The 20,170-nt window shown below is 39.5% G+C and overlaps 1 protein-coding gene across 1 annotated transcript; it reads right to left on the reverse strand.

The window, feature by feature from the left end:
- Positions 1–734: 734 nt before the first annotated feature.
- On the reverse strand, positions 735–18,707 carry ppp1r16a (protein phosphatase 1, regulatory subunit 16A). The gene is made up of 11 exons (XM_032552259.1): positions 18,555–18,707; positions 9,418–10,414; positions 7,247–7,317; positions 6,334–6,479; positions 5,979–6,082; positions 5,741–5,865; positions 5,162–5,287; positions 5,008–5,083; positions 4,790–4,919; positions 4,529–4,691; positions 735–3,739 (listed from the first exon to the last, which is right to left on the reverse strand). Exons 2-11 carry the CDS (start codon positions 9,662–9,664, stop codon positions 3,221–3,223), a joined length of 1,707 nt encoding a protein of 568 aa, XP_032408150.1. The 5' UTR covers positions 9,665–10,414; positions 18,555–18,707; the 3' UTR covers positions 735–3,220.
- Positions 18,708–20,170: the final 1,463 nt, after the last annotated feature.

Consider the following 20,170-nt stretch of genomic DNA (forward strand, 5'->3'; position numbering starts at 1 on the left):
AAAAAATCTTTAAAAATTCACCAAAAGTTCCAGATATCCAGAAGATATCTGAGGAACTCCATATCGGGGGTTCATCCTCGGCTGCCAAGATTGGTACCAGCCTGCCTTAAAATACTATGTACTCAGCAAGGAAGAAGATTTTATCCAAAATAACATAAAAACATATTCATTCGTAAGCAAAGTCAAAAACTAAAACAAAACAAAAAAAGAAATAAAAAAAGAAGGAAGTCTCGTGGTGCGTGGTTTGATGAAACTAGACATTGTGACCATTTGGAGAGACAAAAACATAAGCGTGCAAGTCAGAGAATACCATCTCTACTGTGAAGCATGGGTCTTGCTGCAAGAGGAATCGGTGCATATCACAAAATAGAAGGTGGGGAAAGAATCAAAACATGAAAATATTGACATTACAAGACATTAAATAGATGTCTAATGAAACCATCAAGATACAAAATGGGTTAAGGACGACAAGGTCAGTGATTTCAAGTGGTCAACACAATATTGGGCACATAGAAAATTATGGGCAGAGAAAATTGAGTTACACAATTACAACAATCTGCTGTATTTAGAGAAGAAACAAATGGTATAATAATTATAAAAGTGAGAAAAATGAATTTTTGTACACTGTATTTAGTTCCTGGGATGAAGTGTGTATAATCTTAGTAATCTGGAGGAACGCTATCCAGATGGGCTAAGTGGGTTTGCAATATTGAAATACAAAATGAATTTGTGAAAACAATGTATTTAAGACTTTATTTCCCCAACAGGAATCAATAAAAATAAAAGAGCGATGTTTTACAGTAAACACAGTACATTAAAATGTTCAAGTTCATCACATTTCATCTCAAAGCTCACCGGCGTCATTTGTGGGTCATTGTGCACCAATTGCAAACCAATGTTAAAACCAGCCACAAAATGAAGGCACAGAACTCTGATTATCAATGTGACAATTAAATAACTCTTTGATCATTATGTGAATGCAAAAATATTTTTCTTTCAGTTTTTCCTTCATGTCATCTTTTAAAGATGTTCTTTTCCCCCCTCCAAAGTAAGACAAATAAATAAATGTGATTCAATTCTGAGAGTAGAAAAACAAATACTGACAGAAGAACGGAGATCAGGTTTTGACAAATGTAAATTGTACATTGATTTAAAGAGAAATAATTTTATATCAAAGGAAAATAAATGTACAAATTGCGCCATTACAACATTGAAGTGTAAATTTTTTGAATGGTAAAGAACAAACATTTTTCTAAATTCAAAATACAAAGCTGTAAATCATTCAGAAATCCAAACATTAAAAGAAAAAACTCTTTAATGTATCCACATACATTAAAGAAAACCTCTTTCCGTATCAAGAGAAATTAGTTGATGAAGTAGACAACTTCATGTTCATGTCGACTCACATTTCTAGGCAAGCTGGACACTGGAGTTCTCCTGAGCTCAAGTGAAAACGTTACATTCAACAGAAATGATTGCCTCCCAACAGGGGGCAAAGCTGGAGTGTGTAGGTGACTGGAGAAGAAGAAACATGGGCAAACTAAACAAACTGGACATCACACCACTATTGGCACGGGGCAGCCCAGTCTCACCAGACAACGTGCAATGAGAACGTTCCTCCGTATTTCGAATGTTTTGCAATAAAAATCTGAGAAGGAAATGTGTCACCAGGCCAGGCTGTAGCCGTGCATGGCCTGGTGAGACATTAGGCCATTAGGCATGATGAGCATTAAACTGTGTTTAATGCTTAACAGTGCAAACATGTTTAGAAGTAGAAGTAGACTATATGCGAGTATCTCAAACTAAAATGTAAACCAAATCATGACTTTAAAGATGTACTTTAATTCTCCTTTCCCAATTATTTATGAATGAGGGTAAAGTATTTAAGAAAGCACAAAAAAATGGGGGGGAAGGGGATTAAAATATGGTGAAAAGCGCCCACCAATGAGTTTTTACGTCACATATTACAGTAGTTTTGGCCAACTACCGTTGATACTGTCACCATTTATTAAAGCCTTGTCCGGCGCCCTACAAAGGTACTTAAACCTGTTCACATTTTGTCACATTAAAACCACAAACAAATGCATTTTGATAGGATCTTATGTGATTTACAACAGAAACTGAATGAAAACAATGAATGTCTTTAATGTGTGTACAAATAAAGTGAGGTGTGATTTTGTGCTCAGCTGCTTTTAATCTAATATCCTTACACAAAATTCAGTGCAGCCAAGTGCTTTCAGTCACCTGTTGAGTAATGAGACTTAATAAGAGAATATTAGATAAGAAACAGCATCATGAAGATGAAGTTGGGAGAATCTGTTGACAAGGCAGCTGTAAGTGGTGCTCTCAACTAATCTTTCCTTTTATGAAAGACTGGTAAGAAACTGTTACTGAAAGGACCAAAATTCCAACTTTTTGTTCTATGTATTTAGAAAAACTAACATGACACATAGTGGTGGCAGCATAATGCTTTGGGAATAGTTTTTGTCAGCCGGGATAGAAAAGCTGGTCAGATTGATGGGGAGATGAACGAGCCTAAACACAGAAAAATGTGGGAAAAAAATATATATATCAATGCCATGAAACCCGAGTCTGATGTCGAAATTCAACTTCTGAACACACAGCCAGAGCAACAAACCAGTAACTCCGAAAAAGCATCTGCATGTGTCAGAATAACTGAACTCGAGCTAATTCGGAATGAAAAATGTGAAAAAGACAAATCTCTAGATGAGCAAAGCTGGTAGAGATAAAAGCTGCAACAACAGCAAAAGCTGGTTCTACAAAGTGTACAAATATGAGCCAAAGGTCAGATCTGCATTTGTATATAATAAAGAAAAAAATGAAACATTGGCAACCATTTCTCCTTTTCTATCCACTACATAGTTAGGCCAACACAAGGTAGTGGACATCAGATGAAATCCCCATAAAATATAGTAAAGTTTGTGGTTTGATAAAAGATGAAAAAAAAATGTAGTAAATAATTTTGCAAGGCACTTTAATTCCTTAGTGAGTCAGAAGCTTTATCTCTGTGGTTTATTATTTTTAGAGAATCTACGTATTGAATTTCTAAACCAACGTAGTCATTACACGTTCTGTTGTGAGATCAGATTGCATGAGGCCTAAACTGACAGTCTTCAGTGATGCATTGCAATCAAGTCTGTTTTTAAATGTGTTTTGCCACTTTGGAGTGCTTCTGCCCCCTGCAGGCAGCAGAGCGCAGCTACATGAGACCACAGCATGGCTCCTTGTTGTTGGTCTGCTCCTCCTCAGGAGCCCTCAGTTTCAGCAAGGGAGGATCTCCACTGGCTGGGGTGAAGAACACCTGACTGGGAGACGACGACTGCTCTGGAGTCGGGATCGTTTGGATTTGTGGTTGAGGCTGAGGGGTCGTCGCGGCGACAGGAGGCTCCTCCACCTCGGCGGTGGAGGGCAGCGGGGGAGGAGGTGCAGGATACTTATTGAGCTTGGCAGCCGCGCGCTGGCGCTTCAGGTCGGCCAGGGTGTGGTGCGATTTCTCCCGAGTCATGCTGTCCGCGCCCTCGCCCTCCGCTTGCCCGGACGCAGGACTGAGCTCATAGGTGCCGCTGCGATCCATGCGGCCCCCGCCGCTCCACAGCTCGCCAGGCACAGAGGAAGCCAGAGACACGGACGTCTCCCCGTTCCCCACGCTAGATGACGCGATCTTTCTGTCAGCAACCTCCAGTTCCTCCAAGCGTGTCGTTGCTGCTCCGGTAGCAACCTGAGAAAACAAGAGAAACCTTTAGTAAACTTTAAAAAAAACAACTAGTTCATCAAGTCAAACGGGGCTTAATCTGAATCATTGTGACGAATCTATTATTGGAATAATCATCGACTAATTTAGTAATCGATCAATAGTTATCTGGAGTTTACAGAATCAGAGTATTTCAGTGCTGGACACTCGTCTTTGCAGTTTGTTGAAAGAACATCTTAGATGTACAAAATCAATTTTGCATTTAAGATAAAAAACAAAAACCTTTAAAAAAAAATTTGCTCTACGCAGAGCTCCTTAAATGACATAGCTTTAGCTTCACTCGGTTCAAATAATGTAAAAAGACATCTCTTATTAAGCACCGTTTGCTACCCAATTATTAACCAATTAATCCAAATAATAGTCACCAGATCACCTCTGCAATGTGTTGATGTTAAGTTGAGCAGAAATGGCTGAGTTTTTCACGTTGTTGGGAGTATTTCTTAGCTTCAGATGCACATTTTCCTCCAGATTATCAAGCGTTCACTAAAGGAATGCTGTTATGTTATTGTACTTCAGCCAATACGATATTTATTTTCTTATTTAACAAAAGAATTAAGTTATTTATGTTTACTTTTAAATGGATTTCTGTTGAGTAAATAAGATGGAGTGGTTAAATTAAAAATCTGCAGAATGTACCAATTTTTAAATTTGATTAATCATCAGAATAATCGACAGATTAATCGGTTACTAAAGTAATTGTTAGCTGCCGCCCTAACGTCAAACTTTGTATGAGATAAAGGAGCCATTTTCGGTCACCATGTGAGCATGCTGAAGCAGCTCAATGTCAGTCTGTCTGTCCTCGTCATCGTCCTGCGGTTCAGGTGTGGTCGCCGGCTCCTGCCAGACGATGGCCTCCCTGTGGTGCTCCCGGCGGTACAGACTGGAGCGTTCATTCACGCTGACCCGACGCACAACCTTCCTGTGCGGGCAAATGTTACGGGAATCAGGTAAAACACCTAACTGCTCCCACTTCTGAAATAAATCCCTGCTCTCGTGTCCCTGAATTCCCTTGTTTACCCTCTGCTTCCAGTGCTGGACACTCGTCTTTGCAGCGTGCCCTTCTGCTTGTCCTGACTTTTCATGATGGCGTCGTGTTTGTTCTTCAAGTCCGTCAGTTTGGCTCTGACCTCCTCATCAATACACACATCTGCAGACGGAGCAACACGTCACACATCTAGCATCAAGTTATTTCAGAGAAATATAACAAAATGACCACAAAAAGCCTCTGATCTCACCGAGCGGCGTCTCATCTAAAACAGACTTGGAGTTCAGATTGGCTCCGTGAGCCACCAGCAGCTCCACCACTTGGATCTGGAAACAAGTGAAAACAAATGATACCCCATAAGACAGGTCAAAACAACGTTACTCAAGGTCGACGGCCGAACGAACCTGTCCCCAGCAGGCGGCAGCGTGAAGCGGCGTCCATCCGTCAGAGTCTTTCAGCTCCAGCTGAGCCCTTTGGTCGACTAGCAGCTCTGCTACAGACATGTAGCCATTGGCAGATGCTATGTGGAGCTGAAATGGAAGGAAATAATTAAAAAAACAAAGCTACTGCAGTGCTGGATGCTTCTTTTTTGACTGAATCTGCAGATCATGGATGTTTCACATTTTGTTGAAACAGTCCAGTTTGTTTAAACCCTCTTTTACTCTTGTTACATGGCTTCTGTCTAATTTAATTTGAGTTACTTTACAAAAAGGTTCAAACATCGAGTATAATTTTTTCCTTTTCAGAATAGCACTTTGTGTGATTAACCTAATTATTAATTTAATGCTTTCCTGTAAATGACTGAGTTATGCATTCTGTATGACTGATTATTTTCACATCCATTTGTTTTACCTTCTGTTGTCTAATCCTACTGATTCTCTACAGGTTCAGGGCGCATGTGCAGTGAACGATTGTCTAGACTACACATTTGTGGACTATCACTTGTGTGCCATGTCTTATAATTATTTTCATCTGCATCTCACCAGCGTCGCCCCATTGTTGTCTTGTGCACTTAAATCTGCTCCGGTGTTAATCAAAGCCTCCACGTCAGCAAGCATGGCCAGCTCTTTCGCTCCTCTGCATTCATCTATCCGCTTCTGAGTTATCCCTGTGAAGGAAAAAAAAATTGCCAAAATGTTGTGCTTAGCAGTGATTTAACATAAATTATGTGAAACTTTTTCTGTCTCCCCTGCATTGCAAAAGATTTGACATTTTACGGACCCTGCTCAGCCATAACCATCTCTAGCAGCTCCAGCGTAGCCTCATCCTCACAGAGGTCATAGGCCATGTTGCCGTCTGCGTTGACGGCCAGCAGGTTGGCTCCACTACAAGGAAATAGACATGCAAATTGTTCAGGGTTAGAGTGGCACACCCTCGTGTATAAAGCAATGCTTTCAAAGTCAAACTGCACCCATATTTGCATTGGTTTTGCATACTGCATATTTTAGGTCTCAATCTGTTTATCCTCTGAAAATGAAAAATAAATAAATACAGAAGAGAAAGAGAGAGGAGTAAAAGGCTCAAAGAAATTGGAAAGAAAAAACATTTTTCAGAACGGAAGGGAAAACTGACGCACGCCTGAACGAGGAGCTGCACTAGTCCAGTGTGTCCACAGGTGGCAGCAGCGTGCAGCGGCGTCCACAGCTCACTGTCGCAGGCGTTCACAGAGGCACCAGCATCTAGCAGGCACTGAACTATCTCCACAAAGTCGTCAATGCAGCACTGAGAAGAAAAAAAGCAAAAAACACACAGAAATCCTAAGAATGGTAGCTCCATGACAATAAAAAAAAGATACAAAAAATAAAGCACTGGGATAAAAAGCAAACAAGAAAATACATGCATGGATAAATCATTGCTAGATTTTGAATGAAGATTAAGCTTACTTCAGAGGAAAGATTTGCATGAATGGCTCAGTCTTCTGCTGTGCAAATACAAAGTTTTTCCTAAAAACTCAGCTGTGACTGATTTTATAAAGAGTTCTCTGTACTGACAAACACTCCTTTCATGAGTGAGAAGAGGCAGAAATCTACATCAACTTATAGGGAGAATAAATTACAAATGGTTTAAATTATTAAACACACGCCATTGGAGTTAAAATCACAGAAATCCCTTAACGTCCTCTAAATCTGGCTATTAAAGTCCCCAGCCTGCTAAAATTTCTGGCCTTTGAACCAAAGTGGAGTTGAACAATCTGTCATTATATAAACAACGTTATCTGAAGATTTAGACATAATAAAAACTTAAAAAAAAGGACATGATGGGTGCAAACATCACAGACAGACACAACACTGGAAAGTCACAAACATTTAGAAAACATGCAATTTTTGTTTGTTACAGAACCTTTACTGTTACCCTAAAGCAAAGTAGGTCTGTGTGCACATTTGGTGGTTTGAGGAAAAATTTATGAACTGAATTACCCACTTAAGCATGATTTTAAGTTTTTAAGTTTTGACAATTCCAGCAAACTCCTGAACCAGCTGCCTCTGTACCTGATGCAGGGCTGTCAGTCCGTCCTCATTGACCAGATCTGGGCTGACACCGCTGTTGAGCAGCTCTCTCACTAGAAAAAGCAAAGGCACACATAAAAACACACACACACACAAGATCCCACTGGAAGAAAGCTTGTACTTAATCAGGATGGATTTATTTAAGGTATGTCTGTGGGCCCTACACAGAAACAAATTTGTTCCTGGATAGAGATCAATACCTTATTCCAAGCAGCCAACAATAAATCTCTTGAAAACAAAATTTGGAGATATTGCAAAAAATATTGCAAAAAGGGAAATGATCTTGATTTATTGTGAGGTAGAATCCCTCAAATAACCAATAGGGCTTGTATGTGACAGACCAAAACAAACTAATGCAAAACCGGGAAAAAGGAACAAAAAAATACACCCAGTTTTCAATCTTTTACACAAATACAAAACTGGTAAGAGTGGAGTGCATATGATATTTTGGTTCCCCTGACTAAATACCATTGAGAACCATCATTAGCTACAATCTCCAAGTATGTTGGAGCATGTTTATCTACTTTGTACTTTCAGAAATTGAAATGTTTAAACATTCTTCTTTGCAGAATAGCTGAGTCCAGTCTGAATTGATTTGCCAGCATTTGTAAACATCAATTTTCAAGTCCTAAGAAGCTTTTTTCAATCAATTTAGGTCTGGACTTTGATTAGGAGACACGTGGAGATACTTTGATGTAATGAGTTAGTAGGCCTGTCGCGATAAACGATAAATCAATTAATCGTACGATAAATTAAAACTATCGACGTCATTTCAATTATCGGCATTATCGTCTCTTCCGGCCTTTTTCTCTTTCTGTTAATGACACTGAATGAAAAAGGGCTCTGCTCCGGTGCTCTCCACTGACTCCTCCCTTCCTCATTTCCTTAGTGTAAAGCCCAGCGCACACGACACGATCTTAGAGCTGTCGGCTGATTGTCGGCCCATTTTCAAAACCTGACAGATCACACATTAGCCGACAGAAATCCTAGATATAACGGTTCGATCGGGTTCGGTCCTGCCGTGTGGTGTCCAACAATGGGCACAAAATAATGGCTGCAAGTCCAGTGAACTAATTTTAAAACCAAGCATTAATCAACGCTTTACTACAATCTACCTGCAATGCATGTGGCTAGTGTCAGCGTAAAGTCCTGACTGAATGAAAATCATTATAATCTATTTATGTCACGTTAACGAAGAACAGCTGAAAAGTTACCGGGTTTATCAACTGCAGTAGCAATTTCGCTCCAACTCCTCCCCTTGTCATTTCTATATTCTTTGCATGTTGAATAAACATTAATGTTGTTTCCACATATCATCTCCAATGTCCGCTGGACTTCAGGTTGCGCCGTGTCAGCTGTTTGGGATTCCCCGACGTAATTTCCCCTCAGAAAGCACGGAGGAGAATCCGCGCTTTCTGATTGGCTGCCTGTCACATTCAACGGGCTGCGTTAAGATCCCAGTCGGAAAACCCCCTGATTTAGATCGGAGCGGCAACGACGATCTACCGTAACACACCACACAATCTTAGAAAGACCAACGTTCTAAGATTGTTGTAAGGGGAAAAATAGGAGCAAAAAATCATGTAGTGTGAACTATTGCATCAGGTAGTTGGATGTGCCCATCTTCTCTATTTCTGTATATTATGTTGCCCTTATTACTGAAGGGCAACATAATATACAGACTTCATAATCTGCAGTCTTTTGGTTGAATGCAGTATTTATTTCCACTTTGGCTTTATGTTGTTTAGTTTCTTTTCAAGTAAATTTTTTGTTAATGGAGACTGAGAATCCGTTTTGTTTTTGGTTGTTTTGTTTATTTTGTTTATCAGTTCCAGTGTTAAGTGTTCTTTTGAAAATAAAGTGTATCTAACTTTGGCAGGAAATCGCCTGCATTATTACGTCATTTCCACTAAATCAGTGTAAAAAGGTCTTCAAATAATATTATCGTTTATCGCAATAATTTTTGAGACAATTAATCGTTCAGCAAAATTTGCTATCGTGACAGGCCTATGAGTTAGTATTCCAACCAAGATACTTATTTGCATGTTTTCCAATAATTATTTTTAAGCTATAGTATTACATAAAATCCTTGTTAGATACATTAAAGGATATGCAGAGTTTCGCAAGGCAGTGTGTGTGTGTTTACTTCTCACCCTCCTCAACGTCATTGCGGGCCGCTGCTTCCAGCAACGTGATAGAGTTGGGAAACTTTACTTTTGTAGTGCGTTTCTTCTTCTTGTCCGCTTTGGCCCTGGATCCTCGGGACGCGTCCTTTTCCATCTGCGCCCACGCCTTCAGCTGCTGGGCGCGGCGTTTCTGGGCGTGCTTCAGGCGCTCCGTGGCACTCAGACGCCCGACCGTGGCCATCTCAGCCAGCAGTTCGCCGTGGTCTGCTGCCATGGCGACCAGGGTTCTGGCTATTTCGTGCCTGTGTTCGGCTCGTTCTCCGAGATTAGATTCTTTTAGTGATTTCAAAACTTTGTATTAGTCTTCTCTTGGGTCAAAGAACTACATCACAATGTTTAGCAGAACATAAAAAAGAGGTTAGATTTTTAGTACATAAATAAATAAATTACAAAAAATGGAAGTGATGAAAAATAAATTAAGTCAAGTTGCTTTTTCTCTAAATATCTCCATGATTACAATTGGGGTTTTTATCAATGTTTTATATAAAAACTTTTATTGGACCAAAATGAAATGCTGTTGACTTATTACCAAAAGGAAAAAGTGCTAGCTTCTGCAAACTTTCAGTCCTTTCCATTTCACCTGTAAATGATCTTGCAATAATACATTCAAGGAGACAAAAAGAGAAGAGAGATGGAACACAAACTCTCAGCTTTGTGGACTCGCTCTCTTCCCCAAAGGGTTTAATTTGGGGCTGATAATGTCCAAGAACTGGACTCAACAGGGGGCGGTGATGTCAGAATCCACTGGCGATGAACAAACATGTGCATTATGCAGATAGAACTGGGACGCTCACTGACAACAGATGCAGGATTCAGACCATGTCCTCTCCAGTACCAGATTATTTCATAAATCCAATTGAGGTGCTCAGTAAACACTGCATGGCTTTTTCTTGTTGATGAACATTCTTCAGGTGAAGTGTTGACAGTACAGAGGCTGTAGTTAGCTGCTCCTTTGTGATCCAGTCTGTGGGCAGGGAGAAAAAATGTGAGTGCTACGTTACAGTAGAATGCATGAGTTCTCCACTTCTAACATTGTTATCTTTAACCCCTGAGTTCCCTCATCTCCCTTGTCTCTCCTAAAGAAACTTGAGATGGTGGGATGCTTTTCATTAATGATTGACACTAGCTGAAGCTTTCTTGCGATGGCTGTCCCCACAGGGACGAGATCAAGACACACAAAGTGGTTAAAATCTGCATAGCAACACTTTCAGTGCAAGTTCAAGCTCTAGCAACGCCGGACATTAATATCTCTCCCGTTGCCTTTCGTTAACTTCCAGTAGAGATACACGACTCACGCTCGGCTCTTTCCAGGCTACTCATATATTATTCAGGCTTTGGCCTGTACACACTGAGAGGAAGGTCAACTAGAGGCACTCACTAAGATAGAGAGAGTGAACGGTAAGACACTAGTGCGAGGACACAGAGCTGCCGCAGCAAGCAAGCAACACCTGAAATGTGAGTGAAATAGTGTGCTTAAACCACACTAGCTCAATAAATCAGTTGAATAGCAGACAAATAGGTGTACTGATAATGATAAGATATATCAGTTACAAACTTCCTCTCAGTTGCTCGTCTTCCCGAGGTTTATCATTCCTGCAATGTTTTTCCTGAACGTTATAATTCATAAAGTTTGGAGTGATTTACAGCTAAAAGCTCCAATGATATTTTCAGTGCATAGAGATTTACCTACACGCTGTCTCCTTTACCGTTTTGGTTGGCCTTGTGAATAGTCTATTTTAAAGTATTCAGAGTCATAAATCACTCTGCAAGGATTTCCTTATGTTAAAGGTCAAAACACTCGAACCAGCCACTTTAAAAAAGCACAAATAAGAGTGAACAGGAAAGCGGCTACAAATGAAACGAGCTGAGAGGAAACAGTTGTGCTCATAAGTTTAAATACCTTGGCTGAATTTGAGATTTTGTCCATTATTCAGAGAACATGCAACAAACCCAACAATATACAAGAACTGGAGGCTCTTTTGGCAAGAAGATAAACTGTTCCACCAACTATCTTATAAACTTGGTGTTCAGTTAAGATGAAATGGGTAATACCCAGCATTAAGAAATGAGTTATGTAAACATTTGATGAGAGTAATTTGGGCATTTTCTGCTGTCAGTATGATTTAAAGATTTTAAACACTAAAGTTGATTAGAGAGGGTTTTACCCAACCAGTAACCAGGAGTCAGAAAAAAATATTTTGAACATATAAATCTTCTGGAAACTGAGCAAAACTGTACTTCCTGGCAGCTACCTAAATGCATTCAAAATTTTTAAACAATGTTAGATGTTAATAAATCAAAGTAAGTGTTTGTTTTTTTTAATTGGAAAACTCATGTGCAGTTAGATGTTAGGATTTTTCAAAGAAACTTGATTAAATGCCCCTAAATTTCCATGGACTGAGAATGTGCCTATCTACCCAGACCATAGTCCATTTTATTTATATTTTTAATTTCATGTTATCCAGGTGAGAAATTCAAAGTCCAGTCCCTAGAATGTCAAGGTGAATTACAAATTTTACAATCAAGAGTCTTTCCACTAAAGCTGACTCGAGTTAATTGAGTGTGTAGCTACACAAGGCTCAAACCAACCAAATGTCCACAAAAAGGTTTAAAATTGATCAGTGGTTAAAAGTGTATCATAATTTCCTCCTTTCTAAATGTATTTGCTTTTGTTTGGAAATGTAAAGGATGTAAACAACACTACTGCAAGACTTTCTCTTGACAAAGCAAAGCACTGCGATAAAACTGTTGTTTCACGGCAACCTGTGGTCAAAAGAACTGTCAGGTGGTGACCACAGCAGGAAGAAGCTCTGTGGCGACGATTTGAGACAACAGACTGGTTTCACCCTACTTACCAGATGACTATTTAAAGTTCTGTGTGAACAATATCAGCCACACCAGAACAGTGATGTGCTTCACCCATTTGTTTTCACAAATAAACACATGTTCTTCTATCTAACTTAGCATTCTGAATTGCAACATGTCATACCGCTGTTAAAATATCTTAACTTTCATCTTTTAAAAAATGATTATTAATAATTCATAAGTATATCGCTGTTTGATTACCTTTTTTTTTTTGGCTAACTTCTTTATGAAACATTTCAATAAAACTATGCTAAATGACAAGATTTCAGACCGAAACCTAAAAGAAACAGAACGTTGGACTATCTGTTTATTATACCTTAATCTGTTTCATTTTGTTACTTTTTGTTCATTTGAACAGCAGTGTCACAAAAAGCACAATTTAGAATATTACTGACAGTAGTGAAAACACAAAACAGCTACCAAAATTACTCTAATAATGCATCAGTGACTTACCCAGGAGGTCATATTTGAACTGAAAGCAAGATCTAAAGCACTAAAGGTTTCCTCAGTAAAAGACTAGTGATTAAAAACAACTTGTACAGCCTGTCTGACCAAAATAAACAAAACCATTTTTGTTCTGTTTCTTTTCTCTATCAACCAGTTTATTGCATTTTTGCTCTTTCTATCCATGTTGGCACAGCCAATGATTAGGTTTACTACTCTTACACTGTCAGGTTGGACTTGATGGCTATTCATTTAATAAATGAAGTCATCTGAAAACGACAACTTGTATTTTCTCAGGCTTTCTTTGTCTGATGCTTGATTTTTTTGATGAGCTGAAACATTGAAGTGTGACTTTTCCAGACTTCACAAAGGATAAAAAGTGATTAATTAATAGAAATTTGTTTACAATTTGTTCAAGCTCAATGAAAAGAGGGCCTACACCACACAGGGATTTGTCCAGGTGAGTTTAGAATCCAATACCTTCTTAGCATTTAAAGGGCATAGAGCAAGGCTCCAAATGCAACACAGCTCTATCTGCGTGAGCTGGTCTCAGCCAACATCTCTAAATCACTGTTAACCAAACAGTCTCTAGAGTGACAACAATCTCATTAACAACTTAAACGTCTTCTGGGCAAAAGGGAATTGTCTCTTTAAAATCTCCTAACCGTTTGCTAGGAAGCTTAGCTGTTGCTGTTATGTCTTATCTAATGAGCACCTCTAATAAATCTCTAATGGAATTGTCCACCATATGTTGAAAGAATGGAAAGCTAAAATTTATTGAACACAAACACCAACTCTGACACAAGAACTAACAAAACAGTATCAGTCTCCTACAATCCTTTCATTACCACAAACACGCAGTCTGGGCACAAGAGGACAACGTTTGCAGATTAGCGACCTTGGCAGAGTGAGATGGACAAGTCAGATCTCAGCCAAAGCCAATCAGTGGAGGGTATCAGAGGAATGAAGCTCAGCCACAACATTGCAATGTTTACTGTTGAGCTGACTGAGAAATAAATCTTATCCCAAAAAGAGCAAACATTCATGGTTTAATTTACAGATCCTACTCATACTGCAAATTAATGCGAACAGTGTAGAAACTTAGGAGAGCCGTTTGCAAATTAAAGCACAACCTTTCCTAAACTGAGGAAAACCCTTTCCCCACACACGTTTTTGTTGAGCCTTTCACTCAGCAGCACCATCAACACAAAAACTGAAGAAAGTTTTTGTCAGAATACCTTGGTAAGTATATTGGCTTTATTTCTGACCAGAAATACATGGATTTTTGAGTTTCTGATTGACCAGGAGATAGCCATCCAATTATATTCACATCCTATGCTCAGTTTGACTGATGTAATGAATTTGGAAGGATAAATTCAAAGTGTTTCTACTTATCCACTACCCCACTCAGCTCCAGACCGTCACAGAAGCTGGACAGAAATCAAAGGTTTTGTTCCAGTGTGTAAACATTAGCATGACAGAGCAACACTGTTTAAAATCAAGTTTCAGTAACAAACTTTATTCCAGTTATTATTAATGCGTTTGCCTGCCAAAAGAAAAAAGAAAGATAACGCAGTTAATAAAGCAGAGAAGAAGGAAAAAAAATCCTGATTCTCCATGACTCATGGATTTAGGGATATTTAGGTTCTTTCATAACACTTGTGGAATTTGTTGTTGGTAAGATTATAGGAACCTTGTGAGTTTCTGAGTCAGGCAAAGACCAGTCAGAAGGAAAATATAAGGTTCAGTCATAACAAAAACTCCCAAGAAGAGAATTTCATACATGCAGAAAAAAAAGTGTATTTAATGTGTTTGGAAACATTCTGCAGCATCACTCTGACATTTATAGTCTTCCGACCTTTTTTAATTAGATGACCTAACAGGAAGGGGCTGTCGGAGAACACAAAGTTTCTCTGAACAGCTATGATGAATAGAGTAGCATAAACACACACACACATAAAAGCTCTTACGTCCTTCTGTTAGGTGGTACCTACCTCAGTGCAACAACTTGATCACTCTTCCAAGAACACGGCTGAAAATACAGCCGACACCTTTGCTCAAACTTAAAGCCGACTACCCAGAGTGCTAAGAGCTTCATCCGTGGTTTATTGGCACGAAACAAGCCCAAACTGGGCTGTGTGCTGCCAACAACCTAGTGAAGTGATTTGATGAAGCGCACAGACTGAAGCACAACATTGCTGAGTCAATGTGGCTTGATGGTTCGGGAACGATCCAGCATAAAACCCGAAACAAAGCCAAGTGGCCAGAATGGCCTGCCAAACACACAGAAAGGCTTTTTTGTCACTTACTATGCAGCACAGACATCAATTACGGAAGAGGTGGAGCTTGAAATTGCTTGCTGAGTAAATAAATAACAATGGGCGTCTCTATTTGCATCAATTTAAACCAAAATTGATGAGACAAAACATATGGGTTTTTTTTGTTTGTGGTTGCAAAACATCTGTACATGACTTGATTATAATTTTGCTGCCAGGCCTGAATGAAGGAGAGGCACAGAAAGAGCAAGTAAGGAGGATCTACAGTAAGCTCTGTCATGCGTAAAGATTTGGGTTGCACCATATAATCACCCAGAAATCTCAGTAAATCTGCCAAGTAGCCAATGGCATGGTAAGAGAGAGGGAGAGAGGCATTGGATGAAAGGGAAAATAGTCTGACTAAATGTGGACAAAAGAATCTGGAAACGTTACTTCAAAAATGAGATAGAAGTGAGTATCTGGCTTTTACACACCCAACAGAGAATAATGGATACAAAGAGGAATTTGAGCACATGCTTTCTTGAGTCATCTGGACTTTTATCATTACAAACATAAACCATATCAAGATTGCTAAGAAATATCTTTCTAGTAACTACTTCACAGTCACAAATTCAGTTACAAACAGGATTTCCTCAAAAACAACCCAGTATTTGCACTATACAACAGCTCTTTTCTTTATAAGCTCATGCAGGGTTCAAGTCCACTAAATCTCGTGTGTTGATATTTAATCTGGCTATTTCATTATTTCCTTCCAGAGCTGTGTTCCTGTTGTCACATTGTACATCACAATCTTAGTCTGCATTATAAACCCTACAAATATTTGACTACATTTACCATAGAAATGCTGCTGAAAAAGTACTTTGTATTACGCTGTAATACTCATGAGCAACACCTCGGTTTAATGTGTACGAGTTAAACAGGGTTAATAAGTCATTGACGCACAGTGAGAGCCAAATACTAAAGAGGCGTGTTCACTTTGATATTATCAATGTTTTGCACAATGATTAGGGCTCTCACAATAAGTACATACTTCCAGGTTTTCCAAAACGTAATCTGATACGCACAGATGTTATGTTTGTGCCTTGCAACAGTATTCATACACCTTTAATGTTTTCACATTTTAATCACAAACTGTAATGTATTCAACTGGGATTTTATGTGAACAGCCAACACTAATTAGTGCACAATTGTGAAGGAACTAATTACTTGCAAATCAGCTCAAGCTTAGTAAGACTGGACATCTAGAGTCAGTTCAGAACTACTTGATACGTAAACCTAAATGCTGTAGTGAATATAAACCAAGTGTCTTTGTGGATTTGTTGTGGATTGTAGTGTCGTCTAGTATTATGATAACTCAGTGTCTAGGCTGCAGAGATGATATTTTACAGTAGCATCTCCTGGACGACACCTTCAGCTGTTGGCAAGCACTGCTAATCCACCTCATTTGTTTTTGCAGCTCCTCTTCAAATATCTTTGTGAAAGCCGGGCAGAGAGACTTTGGAGTCAGGGACATGATCTTTGCCTATTATGATCGATGAAAGAGTTGATTTGAACATCCTCCATGCAGAAGCAATAAAATCAATCTCTGCTTCATCTGAAAGTTCAGTGGAGAAAACCTCTAAGAATCCCTCTCTGTGAACTGGAGTGGTGATCTGGAACCAGGAACCTGTGCTGGTGGCTACTATATGCTTAGATCTAGAAATGACATCACACTCAAACAAACTGTGTTCCTGTTCCATGTTGGAAACCAGAGGGAACTGGTGACTAGGCTAACTACTGTTAACTTATACAAGGTAATCATGTTTTTACTTCATTCTTTCATTTTTAAACATTATAGCTACATGTTTACTAAGGAAGGTTGCATAGCACTGTATGGGAAAGATAACTAAGCTGCATCTGTTTGTCCAGTCATTTGTTCCACTGTAGCTCTGTGTTTATGCCCTTGTGTTTTATACCCTCTAACCCAGGGGTCCTTAACTCCAGCATCCTGCAACTTTTAGATGAGTCTCTGCTTTAACACACCTAAGTCAAACAATGAGGTTATTAGCAGGACTCTGGAGACCTTGACCGCCTCCGGAGGAGGTGTGTTGGATGAGGGACACATCTAACGTTGTAGAGCAGCTTTTCCCAATTCCGGTCCTCAGGCCCCCCTGCTCTGCATGTTTTAGATGTGCCTCTATTCCAGAGCAGCTGATTCAAATGATTGCATGACCATCAAGTGCTGCAGAAACCTGTTGATCACCCATATATTCCATCCAGGTGTGTAGCAGAAGGGAAACACCTAAAACATGCAGGGCAGGGAGGCCTGAGGACCGGAATTGGGAAACGCTGTTGTAGAGCATTGGCCATAAAGGACTGGAGTTTGACACCCCTGAAGTAATCGGATTCTTTATAAGTATTAAGGTTGATTTATCTTCCCATCAAATGTTACCAGCTTCCTTATCCCACAGCATAACTTCGCCACCACCATGTTTCACTAAATGTGTAAAAGTTCTGAGGTTGTGACTAAATAGTGATTGTGATGTGTCCAGAGTCATGTGCCGTGTTATTTTCTTTGTGTGTTGTTGTTGTTTTAAAAGAAATATGTAAAATTTACTTCCCACTTAACAATTGCACACCAATTTCTGTTCCTCTCACATTAAATACCAACAAAACACCCTGAAGTTTATGGCGACAAATTGTGAAAAGGCACAGGTAGTATTAATGTTTTGCAAGACACTGGAAATGGCAATGAAAGTATAGTTTAGTTAAATTAAAAATACCATTTGAATAAACAAATAACTTTATTTCAACCAGTTTGAAGCTTATTAAATTAAAAAACGTAGCATTGTATGGTAATTTTATAATCTAATTATTTGATTACCAAGCCCACACTCCTAATAATACAGAGGGAACCTTATAAAATTGGAGATGTCTTCTGAACTATGACCTGAACTTTTATATCACTATGTGAAGTATAGTTCACTAATTTCCGGACGATTTTAATTTTAAGTAGTCGTAGAAATAAATTAAGCATGCTGGGCTTTTGTTTTTGACTTAATTCCACTTTAAACTTTAATTAGAAGCTCTAATAGAAGCAGCAGAGGCTTAACATCAACCTAAACTGTGTTGGAGCAGCAGCAGATTAGCTAACGCTCCGCAGCGGTCCACCTATACTGACTCAACAGGTAGCTGTCGGTCTGACAGGTAGAAAGTAGTTTAACTCACCCGCCTTCATTCACAGCAGAAGGGCTCTAACAGAGTCGGCATTTTTCTTTTAATTATGCTATAAAAGCTACTGAAAGCACCTGCTGACTGAGTTTATTGAGTTGACTGTGGAGAGAGGTCACGTAATGCTAGCGTTACCTTAGCTGGCTGCTGTTGAGCTGCTCCAAAACCAGAAACAAACCGCTGCGGAGATTAAACATTATTTCGTGCTCTCGGCGACGACTTTATTTATTTGAAAAGGCGTGAAATGAAACCGAACAGGACGGCCACTTCCACTTGAACTTTACAGAAAACGCAGAGGTGACATCTTACCTGTTGAGGTGGCTGTCAGCGGCGGCGGCTCCTGTTCAGCTTTGCGGCTGTGAAAACCGAGTCAGCTGCTGTCCACCGCTCCAGCTCCTGCCTGCCAGCCCTCAGGGGAAATGCCTCACCATAACAACCTGACCTGCACCCTCTCCTCCCACAGCGCAGCTTCCACTAGAGGGCGGCAGAGTCTTCGGGGGGAAATGTTCAACTTTCATAGAGTTCAGTGTACATACAGTTCTATTCACCTCCAACATCCCTATGGGCTCTTTGCACCTGCCGCTCTGACGTCACATCCGCATGCGCAAATACGGCTCATTTTTTTCCTTTTGAGTGACCATGACCGCAAGGAAAGATAAACTGTATTTCAAAGGCAATTTAAGCAATACCATGAACACTGTTGTGTTCCACGGCGCACAGCGTCTTCTAAATATAACAGTCGTTTAAGTTTTCATGGATTTCCAAGCGATCCTGACTTACAACGACGATGGCTTGTCAATATTCATCGCGACAACATTAAGCTAACATCGCATAGCAAAGTTTGCAGCCTTCACTTCCCTCCGGATCAGTTTCATCAGCCTAAAACTCCTGGCGGGAGAAGAATGGTTAAAAAAAAGGAGCCGTCCCTGTGCTATTTCAATAGAACAACTTCTGTGTTCAGCCTGGAAGAGCCAGTGTATGGGAAAGAGTGAGCCGCCTGTGGAATGCACGTATGCAGATCACGATTATTGCTCTGTCCCAGAACCAGCTGGCCTGGACATGGTAATAAATGAAAACCAGAAATTAAAAGAAGAAATAAAAGCCCTAACAAGCCAGATCGAAGAACTGAAAATCCATTCTACCTTCGGATTACAAAGGTTCGCAGGGTCTGATGATGACATCCGATTTTACACGAGGTAAGCATCCACACCGCAACAAACCTTTTTCTTTTTAAAATTTGTGTTACTCGCCCCACCTCTGGTTTCTTAATTAAATATGTCTGAACTCAAAAATACAATAAACAAAAATTATGGGGCTTCTTGTGCTTCCTCATGCTTCGGAAGCAAAAAGCCCGAACCGTAATCTCCCCGTTACTTGGTCTCTGTTTGACACTAATGACAAAAAACACACATTAAAGCAATAAACTTAAAAATGAATACAGAATAACGTAAGAACATTGTCCGTTAGAAAGAATAAGAATGTTTAGATATTTAAATAGTACAATTGTATTAGTAAAATGTCCGAGAATATTGCCTATTAGCATAAGCTAAAGCTAATGTTAGCCACAAAGTTTAAAGAACTTTAAAGTAAGACTCACCTTCATATCCATGAATGTATGACGATACGTACATCTTAAAACCTTTTTCCAGTTTGCTTGATGGGGCTTTAGATCCCGCCTTACAAATACGATGTACATCGTTAATTGTTAGCTTTGGCAAGCCCTGCAAACACCGACTGTAAAATGACATCTTTAATAGACCGGACAAAAATGAGCCGCTTTTCCCCGAACGTGGAAGCTGAGGTGCAAAGAGCCCATTCAGTTCAAACTTTATTGGCAGACATTTTGTCTGTTTATGAAACATAAAAAAAACCCCACACCATATTAACCATTATATTATTTTATCATTACGCCTACTGATAAACCA

The sequence above is a fragment of the Xiphophorus hellerii genome, chromosome 21 (assembly GCF_003331165.1).
Source record: "Xiphophorus hellerii strain 12219 chromosome 21, Xiphophorus_hellerii-4.1, whole genome shotgun sequence".
In the NCBI taxonomy this organism is placed as follows: domain Eukaryota; kingdom Metazoa; phylum Chordata; class Actinopteri; order Cyprinodontiformes; family Poeciliidae; genus Xiphophorus; species Xiphophorus hellerii.